Genomic DNA, 24,107 nt, shown 5'->3' on the forward strand with positions numbered 1-24,107 from the left:
GAAAAGGCCAGGCCATATATTAGGAGCTTTGATCACTGCCCTTACCTCAACTCTTGCAGCAGCCCAGGAGCCTTGAGCCACTACTCTCCCATTGGATAAGAAGCTGCATAAGGAAGAAGAAAGGCCATTCAGGGGCTTTCTGGCCCCATAATTCAACAATTGCCACCACCCCTACGGCCTACAGTAGTATTTTAAGTATTAGAAAGCAGAGGGTGGCCTGAATTATTATGACCTTCACTACAAATCTATCTATCTATCTATCTATCTATCTATCTATCTATCTATCTATCTATCTATCTATCCCCATAGGATTATTTTGATATCTACCTATGTTTTAAAGGCAAGATGCACAATATTTATGTCTGTTAGGATTTTTAGTATCATAGGTTATCTTTTCTTCAACACGAGCAGACAAAAAGTATTGACTCTAGGAATGAGTCAATCCATTTGTTCTGTGATTTGTATTATTTTTAAAATTACTATCTCTAACATTAATTTCATTCAAAGGACTCTGTAGGTCCAGGATTCCACTGGATACTGCTTTATGTTAAAAGTCATCCAGGACTTATGGTATTTAACCTCTCAGACTTTCAGTTTTGCTACTGAAAAATGAGGGGTTTAAGGAAGGCAGATAAATTTCCTCCCACATCTATTATATGGTAATATTCTAGAAGTATATTGGAATAATGCTATCCTACAAGATTTACTATAAAATAAATTGTATTATTATCACCTAACTATAGTGTAAATATCCAAGAGGCAATATTGTGCTCCCTAAATAATTCTAACAGTGTTCCATTTCTCAGACTAGAAATCCATACTCACTTGAGAGTGCTGGTCTTTGCACATGTGCTGGGACACCTGCTCTGCATCAGAGGGCTCATCGGAAGACTCGTTCTCTCTTTTCTGTTTCTTACCCAATGTAATAATGAGTTTGCTGTTTCAAGAAGAAAGAAATTAGCATTCAGAACTCTGTCTTTTCCATTTTTGGTGACTAAGGTTTCCATGATAAACATAATTTTATAATGTACATGTCTAACCAAATATGTTAATTAAGCTGAAATCCATATAGATATTTTCAAAACATATTCTTATAATTGCTTATAACAAAGGGAAGAAGTCAACCCTAACATGGTTTCTTAGACTCTGAATGTACTTTTCATGGGAAAATTTCAAGCCACAGAATAACAATAAAAAGGGCTGGAGAGATGGCTCAGAGGTTAAGAGCACTGACTGCTCTTCCAGAGGTCCTGAGTTCAATTCCCAGCAACCACATGGTGGCTCACAACCATCTGTAATGAGATCTGGTGCCCTCTTCTGGCCTACAAGTACACATGCAAGCAGAACACTGTATATGTAATAAATAAATCTTTAAAAAAAAAGAAACAACAATAAAATGAATTTATTATTGTGCAGATTCAGAAATGGGGACTCTACTTCCTGCCTAGGGAGAGACTTCTCATTGCACTTGAATACCATCCTCCCCAAAAGCCTTTGCTTCTTTCTTTCTTTCTTTCTTTCTTTTTTTTTTTTCTTGGTTTTTCGAGATAGGGTTTCACTGTAGTTTTAGAGCCTGTCCTGGAACTAGCTCTTGTAGACCAGGCTGGTCTCGAACTCACAGAGATCCGCCTGCCTCTGCCTCCCAAGTGCTGGGATTAAAGGCGTGCGCCACCACCGCCCGGCGCCTTTGCTTCTTTCTAACCACAGTAATGTCTCCTGTACTGAAGACAATCTGACATCCAACTATTTGCTAACATTTTAATGTTATGTCAGAGCTTATCAAACCTATACCATATGCACCTAGGATTAAGTAATATTACACAATTCATATAATATGTGTCAGTATAACTTTCTGGCTTTATATTTAATATTACACACATATCAAATATACATCTCTAAACTAAATCTGTTTTCTTGCAAGATAAATACCGGGATTCTAGATTTCATTATCTGTCTCAATAGCGCCAATACTAAAGTACCATATTAATCAAAAACAATGTTACTAAACAGCAAAATTCTCTTTTAGACTATCTCTCTATCTCTAAAACTAAAAACTACTTCAATATTTCCATATATGGTACATCAAATAGATCCAAATCCTTAACAATTATTTACCAATTTTGGAAGCTATGAACATGATAAGATCATAGATTCAGTAACTTGGACCCTCAACATTGAGCAAATTACCTGATCTCTTACCTTTTCTGTGTACAAGACAAAGAAAGTATAATAGTTGCCTCCCTTACTGTTAAGTAAGTGACAATATTTATTTTATGGTTTGAATTTTAAAAAGTCCCAAAAATGTTATATTAAAGGCTTGGTCCTCAGCTGATGGCGCTACTAAGATGAGGTGGTGTTTATCACTAAGGGTGTTCCTCGGAACCCGAGCTCCCTCTGTCATCTCCATGTGCCTCCCATCTGACATGAGTAGCTTCCTCTCCTACATGCTCCCAGGGAAGATGTTCCACCCCTTCACTGGTCCACAACAACAGTCAGTGCCTATGAACTGAAACCTTGGAACCCATGAGACAAAACTAATCTATCATTTCAAGAGGTTGTTTTTATCTCAGATGCTTTGTCCCAGCTATGGAAAGCTAATATATTCACTCACAACATAATCTTAACAAAATAGTAATAATAAGCTAATAGAAACTACAAATTATATCAGTTGCAAAATGACACAATTTAATCTTACAGCATCACAGTGGCGCAGGGGCCATGACAAAAATGCTACAATGGAGCTTAGCACAGAATTCAGTTGACTATTTACATTTATGGAATAATAGAGGAGGCACCAGAGAAAAGATAGGAAGTTAGCAGGCAGTGAGGAGGCAATGGTACATCCTAGACAGGACGATGCACAGAAAGCAAGGAAAACGTACAGCAGAAATAATGAGTAGAACACAAGGAGAGAGGAAGAGAGGGCGGGACAACTATGCAGTGAGGATCCCAGAAGGCCTTGTCATGACAGGCAAAGACTACAGTTTGAAGTTCAAATCAGCTTTTATGTTCTATAGAATAAGACACTACCTAAAGAATAGGTCCTGAAATATATTTGAGTAAATTTAAAAAAAAAAACTATTAAGGGATAAGAATTTGGATGGGAGGGCTGGAGAGATGGCTCAGCGGTTAAGAGCATTGCCTGTTCTTCCAAAGGTCCTGAGTTCAATTCCCGGCAACCACGTGGTGGCTCACAACCATCTGTAATGATGTCTGGTGCCCTCTTCTGGCCTGCAGACATACAGACAGAATATTGTGTACATAATAAATAAATAAATATTAAAAAAAAGAATTTGGATGGGATAAGAATTTTTAAAGAAGGGAGTACTGTGACCAGAAGGAGTGAAGTGCAAGCCAGAGACACAACTGGAAAAGTAAAGGACAGTTCATATAGAGCAGACACCAATCTAGGGCCACAGCACTGTGAATGAAGAATGAAGAAAGTATAATCTTTTATTATGGGTGTAAAACTGATAAGTCAGTCTCAAAGATGTGTCATAACGAAAACTTATAGATGACTTTTTGCCCTCTGATTTGCCATGTTCAACAAGACAATGTTACTTCTTACTTGTCTTCTAACTAGCATTCTTGTGAATATGTGAGGAAAAAAGTAAACAAGAGGAAAAGTATAGTTACTTTTTGGAGCCAGAAAAGCAAAGGAGATAAAGAATAATCTGGACAAAATGAAGGAACCATCCACAGTTATACTTCTTCCGTCTTGCCACTTTCATTGCTTATTTCCTCCCTTACTTAGGCATTTTTCTTACTGTTTTCCCTTCTAGAACACAAAGCTGCCCAAAAGCCATATTTACTATCTGTTGTGACATCATCTGCTCTTCCTCCTCATTTACAGTTTCAAGTCATTTCATTTTCATTTCTCAATCCAAAATAACCTCAGTTCTTAGAACTAAGGTTTATATTCACGGCTTCTACTTCCTCAGGGCTGTGGGTTAGCTTCTTTGCTAACTTTAAATGTTCTCTTTTATTTGATGCTCAGATGCACAGGGAAGGAGTATAAAGAGACCAAAGTGAACTTAGAAAAGAAAAGTAATTTGTTCAAAATACTGTAGATTAAGAATAGAGAATTGGGGGTGGGGAAGGCTACAGCAATAGTTCAGTTGTTAAGAGATCTGGAATCAATTACCAGCATCCACCATGGCAGCTCACAACTATCTATAAATCCAGCCCCAGGAAAACTGATACTCTTTTCTGCACAGGGAGTACCCCCACACACCATATACACACAATAAAAATAAAGGAAAAATGGAGACAGACTGACAACATGGTTCAATGAGGAAGGCTTCTTGCTCACAGACGGCTTGAGTTCAATCCCCAAGACCACATGGTGGAAGGAAGGAACAATTCCCCAGTTGTCCTATGATTCACTTGTACACCATGGTATCCTTGTATTCTCCACCCACACAAAATAAGTAAAATTTTAAAAAATTAAATAACAGACAGAAATTAAATATTACCCACTCTAAAGCCTGAAGTACTACAATCTGTAGCAGTAAACAACTTTTAAAATACAAGGGCCAGCTGGATGGCAGTGGCACACTCCTTTAATCCCAGCACTTGAGAGGCAGAGGCAGGTAGATGGTCAGTGTTTAAGAGTACACTCACATGGCAGCTCACAAACACCCATAACTCTAGTTTCAGAATGTACATGATACACAGACACACATGGTGAGAAAAACACACATACATACAAAATAAAATAAATAAGTTTTTTTTAAGGCCCTCCTTACAGGTAGTTGTGGCATACACCTTTGATCCCAGTTCTTGGAACACAGAGACAAGCGAATCTATGAGTTTTCCTCTACCTACTCTTTAAGCTTTTGTCACAAACCATGTAACATTTCAGCCACCAATGGTCTTCTAAGATTAGAGAGAAGCTGAAGTATTCCTCTTGCAAACTGACATGCACTTGTGGTACTGGTGTAAGCCTGCTACTGTTCTGCACAGTAGAATTCTCTATGACAGTTGTAAAAATATATTGATTGATGCATTTATGGCACTTTTTATCATTAAGTGTACTTCTACTTATTTGGGAAAAAAATGTGAGCTGGCAAGATGAAGACCACTTGCTAACAGGTCTAAAAACCTGGGTTTAATCCTTAGGAGCCATCCAGTGGAAGGATAGAACTGAATCTCTCAAATTGTCCTCTAATCTCCACACACATGCTATGGCACATATGCACTCACACATATACGTATGTACACACAATAAATGACAAACATTATTAAAGAACATATTTGCTACAAAATAATACGTTAGCAGCAGACTCTTCCATCTTATATTTCCTGATTCTCTAGACACCATATTGAGACAGATATGGTGATGCATGCCTATAATCCCAGCACTTGGGAAGCAAAAGGCAAGCAGATCTCCCTGAGTCAGAGGCAAGCCTGGTTTATATGTTGAGTTTCAGACCAGCCAGAGCTACATATGAGACCCTGTCTCAAACAAATAAGCAACCTTGGACTAAGACAGACATTTAATCATTTTTTAAAAGTATAAATAACTATAAGGGGCCAGAGATGGCTCAGTGGTTAAGTGCTCTGGCTGTTCTTTCAAAGAACCTGGGTTCATTTCCCAGCACCCACATGGCAGCTCACAATCTGATGCCATCTTTGGCTTGCAGGCATACATACCCTAATGTGGTAGCATATATTTCAGATCTAGTAGTTTACTAAGCTTAAGTCTTAAATTTTTACATGTCTTTTCTGTTTAGAAATGACAGCTTCATGATAAGAAAAAAGTTATTCTGATATTTGAAATAATTTTTGATTATCTTAATTCTAGGTAGAAGCATATATAGTTGAAGATTTAAAACCATGGTTACTTACATGGAACACTACAGAGGCAGGAGGAATGGGAATTTGAAACAAGTTTGACTACATAGCAAGACCCTGTCTTAGAGTGGCTGTTAAAACAGAGGCAAAAAGGAAAACAGTATTGAAAATGAGCTAGTGGATTAGTTAACTGTGGAATATTCCATTACACTGTTATATGTTGACTATATGTTGCTGTGACTGGTTTAATAAAGAAGCTCACTGACCAATAGTTGACAGGATAAGGTTCTACTGGAAAACCAAATTAAGGATACTGGGAAGCAGGACATATAGGAGAGGTAAAAACCATGAACCACAGGTGAACCACAGGTCAACACACAGATTAATTGAAATGGGTTAATTTAAGTTGTAAAAGCTAGTTAGTAATAAGCCTGAGCTAGGGGGCCAAACATTTATGCATTTATAATTAATTTTAAGTCAGTCTCTGTCTCTGTCTGTCTCTGTCTCTCTCTCTCTCTCTCTCTCTCTCTCTCTCTCTCTCTCTCTCTCTCTCTCTCTCTCTCTCTCTCTCTCTCTCCCTCTCATAAACACTTTGTCTGAGACAGGGTTTCTCTGTAGCTTTGGAGCCTGTTGTAGAACTAGCTCTTGTAGACCAGGCTGGCCTCAAACCACAGAGATCCGTCTGCTTCTGCTTCCCAAGTGCTGAAATTAAAGGCATAAGCCACCACCGCCTGGCAATTCTCTCTCTCTCTCTCTCTCTCTCTCTCTCTCTCTCTCTCTCTCTCTTTACGGTTTATTTATTATGTATACAGTATTCTGCCTGCATGTATGCCTGCAAAGCCAAAAGAGGGCACCAGATCTCATTACAGAAGGTTGTGAGCCACCATGTCGCTGTTGAGAATTGAGCTCAGGACCTCTGGAAGAGCAGTCATGGCTCTTAACCTCTGAGCCATCTCTCTAGCTAATATTAAGCCTCTTTGTGGTTATTTGGGAGAAGGCGCTGAGACAAAGAGGAACTCTGCCTACAGTTAACAGAACAGTACAAATGTTTATTTCCTAGTTTTGATCCTTGTGCTATGGTTACATAAAATGTCAATATTTGAGGAAATTGAGAGAAAAGTCTAAAAGAACTCTAAACATGTTTTGCAAGCCTGAAATTATTTCAAATTAAAAAGTAAAAATCTAAAACACAATCAATACATAAAAACAAGCAAGGAAAAGAAACTTGAGATTTGTGGATTCCAACCCTAAGGATTCAAATCTAGGAATTAAAAGACCCCCAGGCTCCACACAGGTAAACAAGCACTTCTACTAAATTAAACTGAAGTCCATTCAAATTTGTTATTTTGAAACAGAATGTCTCTAAATTACCTGAGCTGGCCTCCAATTTACAATCCTCTCATTTCAGGTCCAGGAGTGGGGACTACAGGTGCATTAGCACAGTGGGCGCTAGTTTTAAATAGTTCTCTCTAAGTAGTCAGTCATCAAAGAAAATTAGGAATAAATATTCAAGAGAACCGTTTGGGGTTTTTTGTTTGTTTGTTTGTTTGTTTGTTTTTTCATTTGTTTTTGAGACAGGGTTTCTCTCCAGAGTGCTGGGATTGAAGGTGTGCATCATCATGCCCAGGCTCAAGACTTCTTATTTATACTACATTGAAATTTTTAAAGTTCATTTGCCTATACTAGTTGTTAATTCTGAGAAAAACTCTAAAACAGTCAGAGTAGGAATCTGTTTCAGGAGACAGGGAGAGTTCACCACCTAATATAAAACAAAATTGTCGCCGGGCCCAGGCTCAAGACTTCTTATTTATACTACATTGAAATTTTTAAAGTTCATTTGCCTATACTAGTTGTTAATTCTGAGAAAAACTCTAAAACAGTCAGAGTAGGAATCTGTTTCAGGAGACAGGGAGAGTTCACCACCTAATATAAAACAAAATTGTCGCCGGGCGGTGGTGGCGCACGCCTTTAATCCCAGCACTCGGGAGGCAGAGGCAGGCAGATCTCTGAGTTCGAGGCCAGCCTGGTCTACAAGAGCTAGATCCAGGACAGGCTCTAGAAACTACAGGGAAACCCTGTCTCAAAAAACCAAAAAAAAAAAAAAAAATTGTCAAGATCACAAATCTATTAAAAACCAAACCAAAACAAACACAACAACAAAAGTTGTTACTAAGTTGCTATGAGACCTCTTATTCAGACAGTCAATAAATATTTAACATTAATAAAGTTTGATGAACAAAGAAATCTGAAATGCCATTATCGGTAAATTTTTATCCATAAAGTCTGCATGACTTTTAAGCAATCAGAGATCTATCTTTATTGGCTATACAATAACAACAGATAGCTATAAATGGTATCTAAAGGAACTCAGATGACTGAATATACAAACAAGAGAAAATCAGATAAAAAATAGCCAAATGTTGTAGAACATCCTGAATTAATTCTACATTTAAAATTAATTATAAATAACAATATATTTTCATTGTAAATGCATTCATCAAATACAATGATCTTATAATTCAAGGAGAAATATTCACAAAATAAAGCAACATAGTATGAAACAACTATATAATACATTACTTATGCAACTTTTGGTTTTAAAAAATGTTAAAGGAGCCAAGTGCCCTTAATCCCAGCACTCAGGAGGCAGAAGCAGGTAGATTTCTGTGAGTGTGAGGCCAGCCTGGTCTATAGAGTGAGTTCCAGGACAGCCAGCCACATGGTGAGACACTGTCTCAACAATATTAAAAGGATCTGTTATTAATGTTAGCAAACTAGCAACAGATATTCAGGCAAAACCAGTCAAACACCCCTAAATATCTAAACAATTCAAACAGAAAAAAGAAATTTGAAACTATAGTATAAAATTGAGCTCTTAATTTGTTAACTATAGTATCTATACCTGATGTGTCTACATTTGATTTTGAGTGTAATTTATGCACTCATCTACATCCAGCCTGTTCATTATTAGTAGATTCTGTTAACAGGCTAAGCTCAATGCTATGTCAAGCTGTAATTACCCCCTGTTGATTCTCTCATTGCAATAATTGGACAATGAATCTTACTCAATTAGTCCATATGCTGTGATTAATATGCCTATGACACTTGGTACGAATTATTCGCACTTGTGATCCTCACATGTAGGAGGATGAGGCAGAAGGACTATGAGTTCAAAGCCAGCTTGAATTATAAATCAATACCCTGTCTCAATTAACCCAAACCAAAACAAGAACTACCCACATAACTGTAAACATAGAAAACAGGCAAAAATAATATTTTACAATATTTTGGTTTTGTCAGGTAAGTAAAAAGAAATGAAGTCATTTTAAAAAGGCATCAAAAATATTTATTTTTCTAGCCAGGAATGGTGGACACACCTTTAATCCTAGCACTACAGGAAGAAACGTGCAGATCTCTAAATTCAAGGCCAGCCTGGTTAACGAAGCAAATTCCATGAAAACCAGAGTTACACAGAAAAACCAACACTGTATTCATAAACAAAAACAACTCTTCCTCCCTCTCTCAATAAATCAACACACACACACACACACACACACACACACACACACACAGACATACATTTGGGGGCTAGGAAAAGGCTCAGTAAGTAAATGCTTGCTGCACAAGTATAAAGATGTGAGCTTGGATTACAGTGAACATGCCTAAAAAGTCCGTTCAAGATATCACTAAGAAAAAGCAAGCAGGGCTGGAGAGATGGCTCAGAGGTTAAGAGCACTGCCTGCTCTTCCAGAGGTCCTGAGTTCAATTCCCAGCAACCACATGGTGGCTCACAGCCATCTGTAATGAGATCTGGTGCCCTCTTCGGACTAGCAAGGATACAGACAGACAGAACACTGCATACATAATAAATAAATAAATCTTAAAAAAAAAAAAAAAAAAAGAAAAGAAAAAGCAAGCAATCCTGGAAAATGGTGAAACACGTCTTTAATCCTATCACTAGAGGCAGAGACAGGTGGATATCTATGAGTTCGAGACCAGCCTGATCTACAGGGCAAGTTCCAGGACAGCCAGGGCTACACAGGGAAACCCTGTCTCAAAAAAATAAACACAAACAAACAAAAAATAGTAATCCTTAAATATGTGAAAGGATATTGTATGGCAAGTTTTTGGTGACTTTAATTTTTCATTATTTACTGGCCAGAGTTGAATGTTGCTTTATTTCCCAGAGTGTGTCATATAAGTAACTATTAAGAATCTACACAATCATTCAACATGTTTATGTACAGCTTACTTTTATTTTTGAGACAGGGTCTCTCATGCAGCACTGGCCATCCTGAAACTCACTACATAGAAGATGCTGATTTCAAATTCAAAGATCTGGCCTACTTCTTTCTCCTAAGTGCTGGGATTAAAGCATGCACCATCATGATTGACAACACAGTTGAATTTTAATTTATTTTGTTTGTTTGTTTTGTTGGTTTTTTGAGACAAGGTTTCTCTGTGTAACAGCTCTAGTGTCCCAGAACTTGCATTGTAGAACAGGCTGTCTTTGAACTCACAGAGATCCATCCACCTGCCTCTACTTCAGGAGTGCTGGGGTTAAGGGCGTACACCACCACATCCAGCAAATTTTAATTCTTAAAAAATGTACATATAAAGCTGGGCGGGAGGCAGAGGCAGGCGGATCTCTGTGAGTTCGAGACCAGCCTGGTCTACAAGAGCTAGTTCCAGGATAGGCTCCAAAGCCGCAGAGAAACCCTGTCTCGAAAAAACCAAAAAAAGTACATATAAAATGAAACAAAATAAAGAAACAAATAAAGAACCTCATGTGACATCTCTACAACCAAGATTCTTTTAGTTCAAAGCTTTAGCTGGAAATACTTTTCTTTCCTCATGCTCATCAAGGGCTGTAAGTGATGAGCTCAAAGAGCTGTGAGACCACGTCAAGATCTCTATTTATGTCAGCCAGATACATGGTAAGAAGGGAAGTCCTGACTAAGGAAGACCTTAGAAAGGAGCAGTTCAGTGAGAGTGCCTCCTACCACACATCCACGTGTGAGACCCTGGGGTAAACCACAGCACCACAAAAGAAAAGCACAAACAACAAAAGAAAGCACTAACTGAGTTTTATTGCTATTGTTTCTTCATAATGTTTTTTATGTTTGGTTTTGGGAATGATCTTACTTAGGAACAAAACCATAAGAAAGAAAGACAGCCTAAGTAATGAACGAGAATAACATTTAGGAAGATGTGTAGCTAGCTCCTAGCCTTGACTTCTTCCCTAAATAGCTATATGCTGTTTATGAACTCAGAAATAATAACAGCTTACATCTATCATCACTACATATATTCTAGATACTGTTTTGTTTTAAATGTTAAGCCATTTCCTCCTTAAAATGATACTATGAGACATATAGTATGATACTCTTCTAAAGACGGCAAGCAAGTAATTGTACAGGCTTATACTACTTATAACTAAATGCAATTGGTTTCAAAACCAAGGAATTTAATCACATAGACATGTAGTACATCCAAGCTAAGTCTCAGAATTACTGTAAAGATTAAATGAGGCAATATGAAAAGTTCTACAAAGCATTCTTTGTTCTATGTTCACATTTTGAATTTATCGATCTAGGGGTTAGAGATGTCTCAACAGTTGAGAGAATACAACTCATTCAGAAGACCTGGATTTAATTCCTAGTACCCTCATCAGATGGTCCCCAACTGCCTGTAGCTTTAGTTCTAGAGGATTTGATGAACTCTGATCTCTGAGGGAACCTGGGCACATGTGCTGCAAATAAACCTTCGCAGGCACACATACATACATATACATAAATTTGAAAGAAAAATGTCTTGGGAGATTGTTCAGTGGATGCCTGTCATACAACAATGAGAACCAGAGTTCTCCACTTCTATCCCCTACACATACAAAAGCCAGGCAGAGCAGTAGCCTGTATGTAATCCCAGGCACTAAAGAGACAGTGGATCTCCAGGGCAATCTGGCTAACTAGGCTGACAGAACTGGCAAATTTGAAATTAAGTGAGAAACTGCTTCAGTAAATAATGTGGAAAGTAACATTACATCAACCTCGCCTCCACATTTAGTAGCCTCCACATGCAAACATACATACCACACAGACATACAAAACAAACATACAAATGTATAAAATCAATCTAGGGACTCAGACTTGGGAGATGGCTCAATTGCTAAGGTGCTTGCTGTACAAGTGGCACTCACCTGCAGATACAGGCAAGACCCTGAAACTCTCTGGCAGCCAGTCTAGACAAACCAGTGAGCGCCAGGTCCCATGAGAGCCTTATCTCCAAAACTAAGGTGGAGAGTGGTTGAGGAGGACACCTGACAAAGACCTCTAGCCTCTACATGCACATCATGTGTAGACACATTCTCCCTTGCACACCCATACAAACACATATATTTCACTACACTACATACACACACCAAAAAAACAAAAAGCACATCCAGCTATAAAAATAAAAAAATTTCACCGGGTGGTGGTGGTGCACGCCTTTAATTCCAGTACTCGGGAGGCAAAGGCAGGCGGATCTCTGTGAGATTGAGGCCAGCCTGGTCTACAGAGTGAGTTCCAAGACAGGATCCAAAGCTACAGAAAACCCTGTCTTGAAAAACAAAACAAGCAAACAAAAAACAAAATAAAACAAAAATTTTCATATATATTAAAGCAATGATTTTTCTTCAGAGTAATATTCCTGGATTATAGCAAATCACATCTATGAGGTAAATAAATATCAATTCTGACTAGCCATCATCAATAAATTATGACTTTACAAATGTACTTTTTATTTTTTAAGATTTCCTTTATTTTTAAGTTACCACGGCTATGTACTTATGAGTGCTGTACCAATGGAGGCCAGAAGAGGGCATGGATCCCCTGGTGCTAGAGTTACAAGCAATTGTGAGCTTCCTGATGCAAGTGCTGGAGACTGCACTAGCATCTTCTGCAAAAGCAGTACCATCTCCTAACCACTTAGACATCTCTCCAGTCTCCAAATAAACTGATTTCTTCAAAAGGAAATATTCACGTATCATAAAATGCTAGATAAAACAATACAAAATGATCTTTAATTGGATAACTCCTCACATAACAATTAAAAACAAGGGCTGGGAGCTGGGCATGCATGATACTGTAGCCCGTTAATACCAGCACCTGAGAGGCAGAGGCTGGCTGATTTCTATGAATTTCTATGTAGCCAACTCAGCAACTAAAACAATAAAGCCCATCGCCTTATTAAAATACATAATGAAGTATTAATATATTTTATTCCACGTTAGTGAGATGATTCAGTGGATAGAATTTGCTGCCAAGCATGAATGACCTGAGTTTGATCTCACCCATGGGTGAGAAGAGAGAACAGATAACTACAAGTTGTCTTCTAACTTTTTATGCATACACACATGCATACATGCACACATGTACACACACAGGCATGTACACACAGATGCATACACACATACATATGCACATACAATACACATGAACACTCATATACACAACCATGCCACACACACACACACAAATGTAACTTAAAATGTTTTACTCTATTTTTTCTAATGTACAATAGTATTTTTTAATCTCTTGATGATAAAAATAATCAAGTTTTATTTACTGCAATAATTTCATAATAAGCAGGTAAAATTCAATTTTACTTACTTGCCTGTAACTAACCAAGAATTCATATATTAAAAGGGTTAGGGATATAGTTTACTGGTAGAGTACTTGTAACCTAACTATGTTGTGTTAATGTCCAGCCAGATAATAAACTGTCACAAAGCCTAAATATATTCTCACATTTTTCTTTGTAGTGATTACTTAGTATATTGACATGCCGTTAACTAAGAAAGAAAAGCAAAATGCAAAAAAAAAAAAAACCAAAACTAAAACAAAAAACAAAACAAAACAAACTTTCAGTACAATTTTCTCCAAATATTTTTTTCTGCTTACTAGAGATTGGCATACTTGAGGGGCATGGGGGAGAAAGAAGGGGGAAAAAGCAGTAGTGGAATTACACTGTATTTTAAATATTCTACTTCCTTTAAACAAAAATACAACTCTTAAAAATGAGCTGAAGCTAAGCACAGTGCAGTTGCCTGTAGCCCTAGAAATGGGGAGGCAGAGGCAGAAAGATTACACTAAGTCTGAGACCAGCCTGGTCTACATAATAGGTTCCAGCCCAGTCTCAAAAAATAAATAAAAGTGAAAAGAACAACAAACCCATTTTCCTTCCAAACAGCCCATGGCAATGCTACTATTTCCAACAATATTAAATTGCATTTTTAAAAACCCATGTTTCTCTTTGATTTAATTATTTCTATCTTTACTTTCCGTGTCTAAAATTTTTCTTGTAAATCAGATTCAGGTCTGGAATCACTTGTCTCTAGGTGCTTCGGTCTCCATCCTCAGAGTTAAAGCAAAGAACAGTTTTTATAGTTTTTGGAGCTTATCTACCAACTTCAACATCACTTTTTTCAAAGTATTAGCCTTCTGAATACTACATTTCTCCACCCCTATCTCTGAGCAGTTTAAAATGAGAAAAATCTTAACAGCCAGTGGGTGGTTGCACACGCCTTTAATCCCAGCACTTGGAAGGCAAATCTCTGTGAGTTCAAGGCCAGCCTGGTCTATAGAGCAAATACCACAACAGACAGGAATGTTGCACAGAAAACCGTCTTGAAACACCCTCTCCCAAATTAAAAAAAGTAACAATATTAACTATTAGTATAGTGAAAGGTGAAATGTAAGCTTCCTAAGTTAAGGTGTAATTTTGGAAAAACAAGTACTTTCATTAAAAAAATGAACAAAAACTTTTTAAAAAATGAATGAGAAGGGCTGAAGAGATGGCTCAATGGTTAAGAGTGCTTATTTCTCTTCTCTATGAGGACCCAGGTTCAGTTTCCAGCATCTACACGGAGGCCCAAAACCTACTATACATGCATACACTCATGTACAGACAGAACATAAAGAAATAAACCTAAAAAAAGAAGCTCAGGAAAAAAAAAAAAGAAGCTCAGCACACTTTATGCTGACTACGACAACTGCTAATATAGGGACAATATATTTAAAAAAAAATAAGAAAAAAATTTAACTTTGAATTTCACTTTGGTTGTCAGCAAATAATGTACAATCAATAATATTATTTACTGATATATTGAGAACAGAGTGCATTTATTTGATTGCATCAGAATGAAAGTAAGGAATTCAATTTGTTGGTAACCTATATAGCAATAATGTAAGCAAATTACACAAGTCTCATAACAGAGGAATTCTCTCTTCACTATGTTCTCTGTGTATGTGTGTATGTGATTAACAAAGAAGTCACATTAACTTAAAGTACTGTATGCAAAATTCTACAGAAAGCTTTTCAAAAAAGAACTAACTAGGTCCATGAGAACAACTGTAAGCTATGATGGTCTTACATTATGCTTGCCTTTACATACAAAGAATACAGATCTTTATTTTTTGAAGATGTATAAACAATCAGATTAAAATCCATAGAATTGGCACTGGAAATGAAGGTGAGCTACAGGATGCTTCTCCAGCATATATTTTGTCTAGCATAATTTAAGACCATAGTTTAAAATTTTAAAACAAAAAAACAAAGACAGGTTTTGACCCCTAGCACTAGAAAAAAATATAATAATAAAATTTAACAGATAAATAGAAATGGTGAATATTTCTTTGCTCTTAGGATTCTCTTGTAACACTAATACCTGGCTTCTTTATTACATAAAATAAATCAGTAAATGTCTATTATAATTTCTGACTGACAGTCCAGAGTTCTTGTGTAGTTAGGGCTTCTTAGAAAATACTCTATATTGTAGTTTTAATTTATTAGGTACCCTGTGAGGTACAATGCCACTAAGGGAAAAAGCAAACTTGAAAGAATTTCAGATATGTTTTTAAAGAAAATTACTTTGAAACTGTCACAAAACTATGGATTTTTATTCTCTTCCCTTACAAGTTTTATTAATGCAAATACACAAAATACTACATCAACAGAAAAGTAATATTTGTTTGACACTAGTATTATAAAATTCATTAAAAATGGAAATAAAGTGAACCTGGTATCCAGCAATGTAAACTCTCCTAATGGAGTACATATATCACACTCAAATCAAGAGCAGAAAAAAGATTACACAGCTTAGACTTCAACAAAAACTTTAAAATATTATATTTAACTAATAATCAACTTACCCAATTTTTGTCTTTTCTTTCAACTTAGAACAAGTTTTTGCTTTTTTGTTGTCTCTGTCTTTTGGCTTAGATTTCATCCGTCGACCTCTCTTTTCTTCTTTCCCTTCAATTGAAACACTAGGAAAGTTCTCGGGGCTCATTACTCGTGGAATATTACGTTCCCCACGTTCCTTTGCTCTTGCTATGGCCTCCGATATTATACGATTAGCCTTTTCTTGTTTGCTTTCCGATTCCACCTTTTTTCTTGGCTTTTTCTCAGACATGGCCCTCACCTGGGTATTCTGCAACTTAGTATATGTCCCAGAACCATCACTCTTCTTGGAAGATGGAGGCTAGAGAAACGAACAAACAACTTTAAAAATAGAATACACCAAAGTATATTAAAAACTGACATAAATATCTGAAAATTTAAAACTAAACAGAGCATTAAAATTATATAAGCAAAGACAGGAGTCCGGCAAACAAATGCACAGGTAAGACGTTCTGCTTACCTGGAAACCAGTACAAAGTAAACAGCTCAGCAGCTGACTTGTAAATAAAGGCTAAGGAAAGACATAGATTTGTTGGTATTTCTACAGCACTCTTAGGTGATTAGGACCCTATCCTATAATACAGTTATTTCTAACTCTGTCTCGTAATTATTATCTGCATTTAGGATCAAAGTCTTTGCTTTCTTCTTTCCTCCAGAACTAAGTCAATTCAGAAATAGCTATTGTAACTTAGAGTCACTCCTCCTTACAATGAGTTTTAGAAAAATAAAGACACTGTTTTAAGACTAGGAAGAGAACACAAAATTATTTTAATGCAGGAATGTAGCTAGTTAGTAAACAGACATTCTCATCTCTAAAATCAAGAAAGTTTTCATTTTCGCATGAAAGAGTTAAATACAGATTTTTGTCTTTTGTCATAATTTTGCTCAGGCAACAAGGAAAAGAAACAAGTTTCACAGTTTTATGTTACAATTATTAATATTTTAGCAATCTCACGGGAAGCAGACAAAGAGTATTTTCAAAGAATTTCCTCTCTAAGCATGCATTCATCCATATAGGCTTAGATCACAGTTTTGTTATGTTCTTACCCGTAAACATGCCTCTGACTACAGCACAGAAAAAAACCAGGAATTTCCAAACACATTTTCACGCCGATTCCAGTCTGTTCTACCGGGTGTCTTTTCTATACCTGTCTCATCAAGGTTCAGAGCAGTGCTACAGCACCAGGAAAGGCAGGAAGGCTTACACACGATCACTAAAATGCCACCTTAAGGCCTACAGGCTACAACAAATAACCAAGACTGAGAAAACAGCACCAAGCTCAAGATGGCGATGCAGTGCGACTCCCGCAGCAGCAGCCAGTAACGAGGAGGGTTATTCAATCCCATTAGCCTTTTAGCCCAAAGAACCCCTCCTCCTCCCACTCATTCAGGCTTTCACTTACCCGTCCTCTTGGCCTCTTCACTGAAGACATTTTTGGCTTCAGACAAAGGCTTGCCCTCTGCTTTTTTCACCACCCCAGGCAGTGCTCAAGAAAAAAGCATTGAAAGAAGATTCCTAAATGGCCTATTTAGCAAGCTGCAACCAAGAGATGCACAACCGTCCACAAATACACATTTTGATTTATCAACACATTCCTGCCTTGGCAAGTTTATATCCACTGCTCATCCTCTTTAGCTCTGATAAAGGTTGCAAGCCCTCCTAAGAGCTCAGTAGCTGTAAGCAGATAGCCAGATTCCAACAAAGCACAGAAAGAAATGAATGCACAAAGCATCAAAATGCATCAGCATGAATATTAGAGATGTCGTTAAAAATACTGACTCCTTCTGCGGAAGTAGGCCAGCAGATGGTGCTACCAGTTATTATTCCATTAGACTCTGCAGTTTAACCCCCAATGGACTGTTCTTCCTTCTCTAACACATTAACTCTCAATCTGCCACTTTCTACAGTCAGGTTTTTAAAAATACACATGTAAGTACAGTTGGTTTTTTTTTTTAAAACCATCTGGGAACTAAAGCAGTAGAGATTGCCTTCATGTGGCTCAGTATTTTTTTTTTTAATCCAATACAGTTTTTACTGGAGAAAATTACTTCAAAAGAATCTAACAAGATATTTAAACTACTAAAAGTAGCTGCAGCTGAACAACAGCTTAAGGAGTAGGTCATGCAAATGAACACTTAACAAGTGACCTGTTCAGAAACTGTCTCTTTACATGTCATCTAAAGGCAGCAATAACAAAACAACAGATTTTTTTAAGTTAAGAAATGAAACAATTTTCACTATCTCCATGGACACACTGATTTCCCAAGAAAAATCCCAATCTTTTTGGCCTTTAAGCTTCATATTTTTTAACTGAATCTATGAAATTTATGTTTAATATCTTGTTAAAAATAAATAACAAGTTGATTTGAATTCACTTTATTTTTGTTTGTTTGCTTGTTTGAGACAGGGTCAGCTTCTGCTTCCTTGATCTTACAGAGATCAAGCCACCTGCCTCTGCCTTGGAGTGCTAAGATTAAAGGTATATGCCAATACACCCGACTCTTGAATTTGATCAGTGATAAAATTTTTCTTTCTATAGAAAAGGAGACTATTTTAGTAAGCAGTATCTTTAAATAGTTAAAACTTCACTGCTTCAAAATTCAAACTAATCTCTTTATTAATGCCCCCTTTCCAGCTGTTCTTTGCAAGTCAGCTGATTCCGGTATGAAAACAGTGTTTTAGCATTGCTCCTTTTGAGAAACTCAAAGGTTACAGGAAAATTTCAACACTCTCTGGACAGTCCTAGAAGGACTGATCAAGCTGGGCTGTGTGTGAAAGGAGTGTCAAGGCAGAGCAGCCCTGGTCTCAAGGAAAGGATCACAGGGATCAGAGTGATTACTGCTACAAAAATTTATAAAATTATTAAGAGATAACATGTACTTAGTAATTAGTGTCAGACACTGTCTTAAGTATTAACAGATATTAACTAACCCTGAATGAGAAACATGAAATAACATTAACAAAGAGATGAGGATAGCAAACGAAAGTACTTGTGGCTGTAGTACTAATTTCTCATTTACTACACTGAGATTATGTATGAAAATGTTCTTATTTGTAGGAAATATTTATTAAAGTATTTGGGAATATGGAATATTAGATTTGCAACCTTAGTTCAAATGAGGTAAGGCCAAAGAACTTTTAATCCATTTCAACTTTTCTGTAGGTTTGTGATACAGTGCTGCTTAGCACGCTTGATGCACTAGGTTCAATCCCAGTGCCAAAACATCAATGAAGGAAAAAAATGAACGAATTTCTCCAGTCACAAAAGATAATATATGAAGCAAGTATCATGTAATAACTTGACAGCAATATTTATAAGATGTTTTAGTTGTCAATAGTAAACTGATGTCCTGTTATTTTTAGTCAATGCTGGTCTTAACTAGGGGCCCTAGACATCTTCAGAGCTGGAATTATATGTGTGTGCCACACTACAACACCCAGCTAAGACTTGCTTTTAGAGATGGGAAAAAAACTACACTTAAGTCAAATATTTTCCTGAATTTTGTCTTTATTTACTTTCAAAGTTGTTTTTCCTAAAATGGAGACATCATTTCTATATGTGAATTATAATATTTATAAATTAAAATCCTAAATTTCATCTTGTGATTGTAGTATCCAGGTTTCCTCAGTAGTTAACAATGACATGCTTTTGTTCTTGTCAGGGTTAGAACTTTCAGTTTACAGTGATAGGGTAATGCTTTTTAAGTAGTGTCTGTATTTTAATCATCAACTGATAGCTCAAGAAAATAGATACTCTTAAAAGTTGTGTTTAAAAAAAATAACAGAGCCCGGCAATGGTAGTGCATGCCTTTAATCCCAGCACAAGAGAGGCAAGCAGATTTCTGTGAGTTGAAGGCCAGCTTGGTCTACAAGTGAGTTCCAGGACAGCCAGAGCTACACAAAGAAACCCTGTCTTGAAAAATAAAAATAAATAAATATAATTATTTAAAAAGTGTTTTGCCTGCCGGGCGGTGGTGGCACACGCCTTTAATCCCAGCACTCGGGAGGCAGAGGCAGGCGGATCTCCGTGAGTTCGAGGCCAGCCTGGTCTACAAGAGCTAGTTCCAGGACAGGCTCTAGAAACTACAGGGAAACCCTGTCTCGAAAAGCCAAAAAAAAAAAAAAAAAAAAAAAAAGTGTTTTGCCCAACTTATAGGAAAAAATAAGGAGAAAAGAACATACCAGATGCAATAGTAAAATCCAGAGGCAATCAATAAATTTCAGAATTTGAAAAAAACTGTTCAAGGTAAGGGACTGCTTTTTTCACAAAGAGAGGGAGGGACAGATGGAGGCAGGGTAATCACAAAGGTGTAAGACTAATATATGAATGATAAAACAAAAGAAAATGAGAAAAACTTTGCAGAGTTATCCACCAAATGCAAGGCATGAACACTGTGCATGAGGACACATTTCTAAACTGGGAATCCAAAGTCTGTCAAGATGACTTTGAGATGACACCAGTGAGAAAGCGGCTGCTAAAGCTGGGTTGATACTTGACTCTCGTGTACACCTGAAATGTCAGCATAATTAAAGTTTAAGCTATATTCTAAAACAACAAAAAGTTTATCATGACAGGGAAACTAGACACATGTGGAAGAATGATAAGCATTGTTAAATCAAGTAATTTGTTATGCTAAATATATTTAGACCTTATGCAGAGGGAATCAAAAAAATCAACAAATAATTACAAAATAATAGGAACCAAGGATGCTAGCACACACCTATAATCTCAACACTTGGAGGCATAGGCAGGAAAAGTCACAGGTTTGTAGCTAGCCTGGTCTAAGCAATAAGCCCCAGCCCTGCCAACTGCTACATAGCAAGGCCTAACTTTAAGAATAAAAATCTGAACACTCAGAGGTTAAAACAAAAGGATTGTAGGGAGGGAAAAGCAGGGGGGGGAGAAAGGAAGGGAGGGAAGGAGAGGAAAGAGATAGGCAGGTAAAGAACAGTATATAAGGTTGCTAAAATACAAGAATACTGGTAACTTTTAATTTACAATAAAGGCATACATAGTATAAAAACAATATACATCTTACCATATATAGCTTGTACACAGTTTGTGTCACTTTTTCAACGAGTCCAATGGAAAAGTATGTCTTTAACAATTCAAATCACAAAACCTTATTAAGTTCAAACTTCCTAAAAACAATAAACATTCTGAATTCCTTAACACAGAAGTTATTCTCAGGATAATAATAATGAGTTACAGGAATAGAGAGATGGCTCAGTGTTAAGAGTGCTTGTTGCTTTTGCAGAAGTCCTGGGTTTGGTTCCCAGAATCCTCATGATGGCTCGTAACTGCCTGTAACTCCAGTTACAGGAGACCCAATACCCTTTTCTGGTTTAATGGAAACTATACACACAAACAGTATACCTAGATACATGCTAACACTCACACAAACATAAGATATAAATAAGCTGGGTGTAGTGGAATAGGACTTCAATTCCAGCACTCAATAGGCAGAAGCAGATGGATCTCCATGAGTTCAAGGCCAGCCAGGTCATGCTTTTTCAAGTCAAGGTTTCTAGCTATCCTATAACTCACTCTGTAGACCAGACGAACCTCAAACTCAGAGATTTACCTGCTTCTGTCTCCCAAGTGCTGGGATTATCTCCTTTCCATCATGGGCCATCATCATTATCCTCCATTACTTACCTGTGTAACACGATGTTTTTTAGCTATGAACCATCATCTCATTATGGGCTATGAGTTTAAGACAGTAACTAACATTCTTTATAAATGAAATGGACTGGTGTTTTGTCAGACATTGGTGGAATCTTTTTATGGGTGCATGCATGTGTTTGTGGAGGCTAAAGAAGATGTCTGGTGCCTTTTATCATTCTTTGCCTTGTTCCTTTAAAACAGAACTTTCAGCTCCCCATTTTTCAGCAAATCTGGTAGACAACAAGCACTACCAAACTTCTTGTTTCTGTTGGGGTTATGGAGAAGAATAGTCATACTAAGCTTTAAAAAAAACAACATGAGTTCTGGGGACCTGAACTCAGCTCTCATATTTGCACAGCATGGGCTCTGACCTACTGAACCATCACCCCAACCCCTAAAGAAATTTTGCCATCTCTTTCACGGCTTTTCATATATATATATATATTCATGAGCATTTATAACACCTATATATTGAGCCCTAGTTGAAAGAATTTCAAAACACTATTCTAGGAATTTACTGAATGCTTTCGTTTCATTTAGTGTGCTGGCTAGTTTTATGTCACCCTGACACAAGCTACAGTCATGAGAGGAGGCAACCTCGAATGAGAAATGACTCCGTAAGATAGGGCTGTGGGCAAGCCTGTAGAGCATTTTCTTAATTAGTAATTGAAGTGGAAGGGCCCAGCCTATTGTGGGTGATGCCATCCCTGGGTTGGTGGTCCTGTGTTCAAAACAGAAAGCAGGCCGAGCAAGCCAGTAAGCAGCACCCCTCTACGGCCTCTGCAATAGCTCCTGCCTCCAGATTCCTGCTTGAGTTCCCGTCCCAACTTCCTGTGGCGGCGAACAGTGAAGAGGACACTAGCTGCTTTGGGTCACAGTGCTTTATCACAGCAACAGCAGCACGAGCAAGGAGAAGTAGGAAGATGCGCTCAGTGGAGGTTATTTTTGTTCTATATTATTTTATAAGTCTGGCTAGAGGACAAGTACAGAATCAAAAGGGAAAAACTTCAAAGTTACATCAGGCAAGTAATCTCTTTGGAGAACAAGACTGTTCTATGCAGCTGAAGCAACACATGTCACATAGAACACAAAATATATAGTGAAATGATAAGTGCATGAGGCAGAATCAAGTTACCAAGGCTCTAGTTTTCCTCACATGCAAGCACATGACTCACAAACACACATAATTTTTTTAAAAGTCAATTTTAAAAAAAATAGATTTTGTCCCACTGAATAGAACACACGAGTCAGTTACATCTTGTCTTCTACAACAACATAATAAAGTACCAATACAAAATTACTCTCTAGTTATTGAAAATGGTATGAGGTCTTCTGGAAGGTTACGTTTTCAACTGGAACCTCAATAAACCAAGACCAGGCTGATCATATAAATACCAATTTCCTTATATACTATTGAGCAAAGAATGTTACTCAAATACTATTACAATTATCAACAGGATTTAGAGATGAAAACTAACATCTATGCTGTCTAATAGAGGATTTCAATCTGTATTACCTTAAGTAGTTCATTCATCCCCCAAAAAACAGTCTTTGTAATAGAAATTATTATTTCCGCTATAAAGAAGAAACCGCCTAGCGGTGGTGGAGAAAGCCTTTAATCCCAGCACTCAGGAGGAAGAGGCAGATCTTTGTGAGTTCAAGGCCAGCCTGGTCTACAGAGTGAGTTCCAAGACAGCCAAGGCTGTTACACAGAGAAACCCTGAACTGAAAACCAAAAATAGAAGAAACAGTCAGTCTTAGGTAAAACCTACCATCTTATTAAATTTATGCCAGTGACCACTATCTTTCAGCCTTTCCTTTTCTACCTCCTTTTTTTTTTTTTTTTTTTTATAGAGACAACATTTTCACCATAGAGGCATATATGAAGTCTCAGTTAGGAATATCAGAGCAGCACACACTTGTTTGATGAATTTCCTGTGTGACCCTGACAGCAGACGGGCACCCTTCTGCTTGTCTGCCACTATGAAACATAACATTTATATTCAAGAAAACTGAAGGAGGACAAATCTGTGAGCAAAAACTAAAACTTAGGCTGGAAAGATGGCCCGGTGGCTAAGAGTGAGTGATGCTCCTCCAGAGGAGCCGAGTTTGGTTCCCTGGACCCACTCTGGTGGCTCATAACAGCATTCTAACTCCAGCCTCAGGGAATCAGATGCCATCTTCTGGACTTATAAATGCACAATTTTAAAATTAAGATGTCTTAAAACAACAACAACAACAACTCGGTGTAGTAGCATACACCTTTAATCCCAGTACTTTGTAGGTAGAGGCAGGTGGATCTCTGAGTTTGAGGCCAGCCTGGTACAAAGAAAGTTCCAGTACAGCCAGGGACACACAGAGGAGCCCATCTTGAAAAACCAAAAATATTAATAATAATTAAAATATTAAATTCTAAAA

The 24,107-nt window shown here is 37.3% G+C and overlaps 1 protein-coding gene across 7 annotated transcripts in view; it reads right to left on the minus strand.

The window, feature by feature from the left end:
• The window catches only part of Chd9 (chromodomain helicase DNA binding protein 9), a 214,126-nt gene that overhangs the window by 78,599 nt on the left and 111,420 nt on the right, over nucleotides 1-24,107 (minus strand). For 6 of the 7 annotated variants that reach the window (XM_038312415.1, XM_038312410.1, XM_038312413.1 and 3 more), the window contains 2 exons: nucleotides 15,990-16,321; nucleotides 826-937 (listed from right to left, as the gene is read on the minus strand). In XM_038312415.1, coding sequence (XP_038168343.1) covers nucleotides 826-937; nucleotides 15,990-16,321 — 444 coding nt within the window. Of the gene's footprint in view, nucleotides 1-45; nucleotides 104-825; nucleotides 938-15,989; nucleotides 16,322-24,107 lie in introns of those variants that run through there. The other variant, XM_038312416.1, reaches the window with a different exon arrangement.

The sequence above is a fragment of the Arvicola amphibius genome, chromosome 15 (assembly GCF_903992535.2).
Source record: "Arvicola amphibius chromosome 15, mArvAmp1.2, whole genome shotgun sequence".
Classification (NCBI taxonomy): Eukaryota; Metazoa; Chordata; class Mammalia; order Rodentia; family Cricetidae; genus Arvicola; species Arvicola amphibius.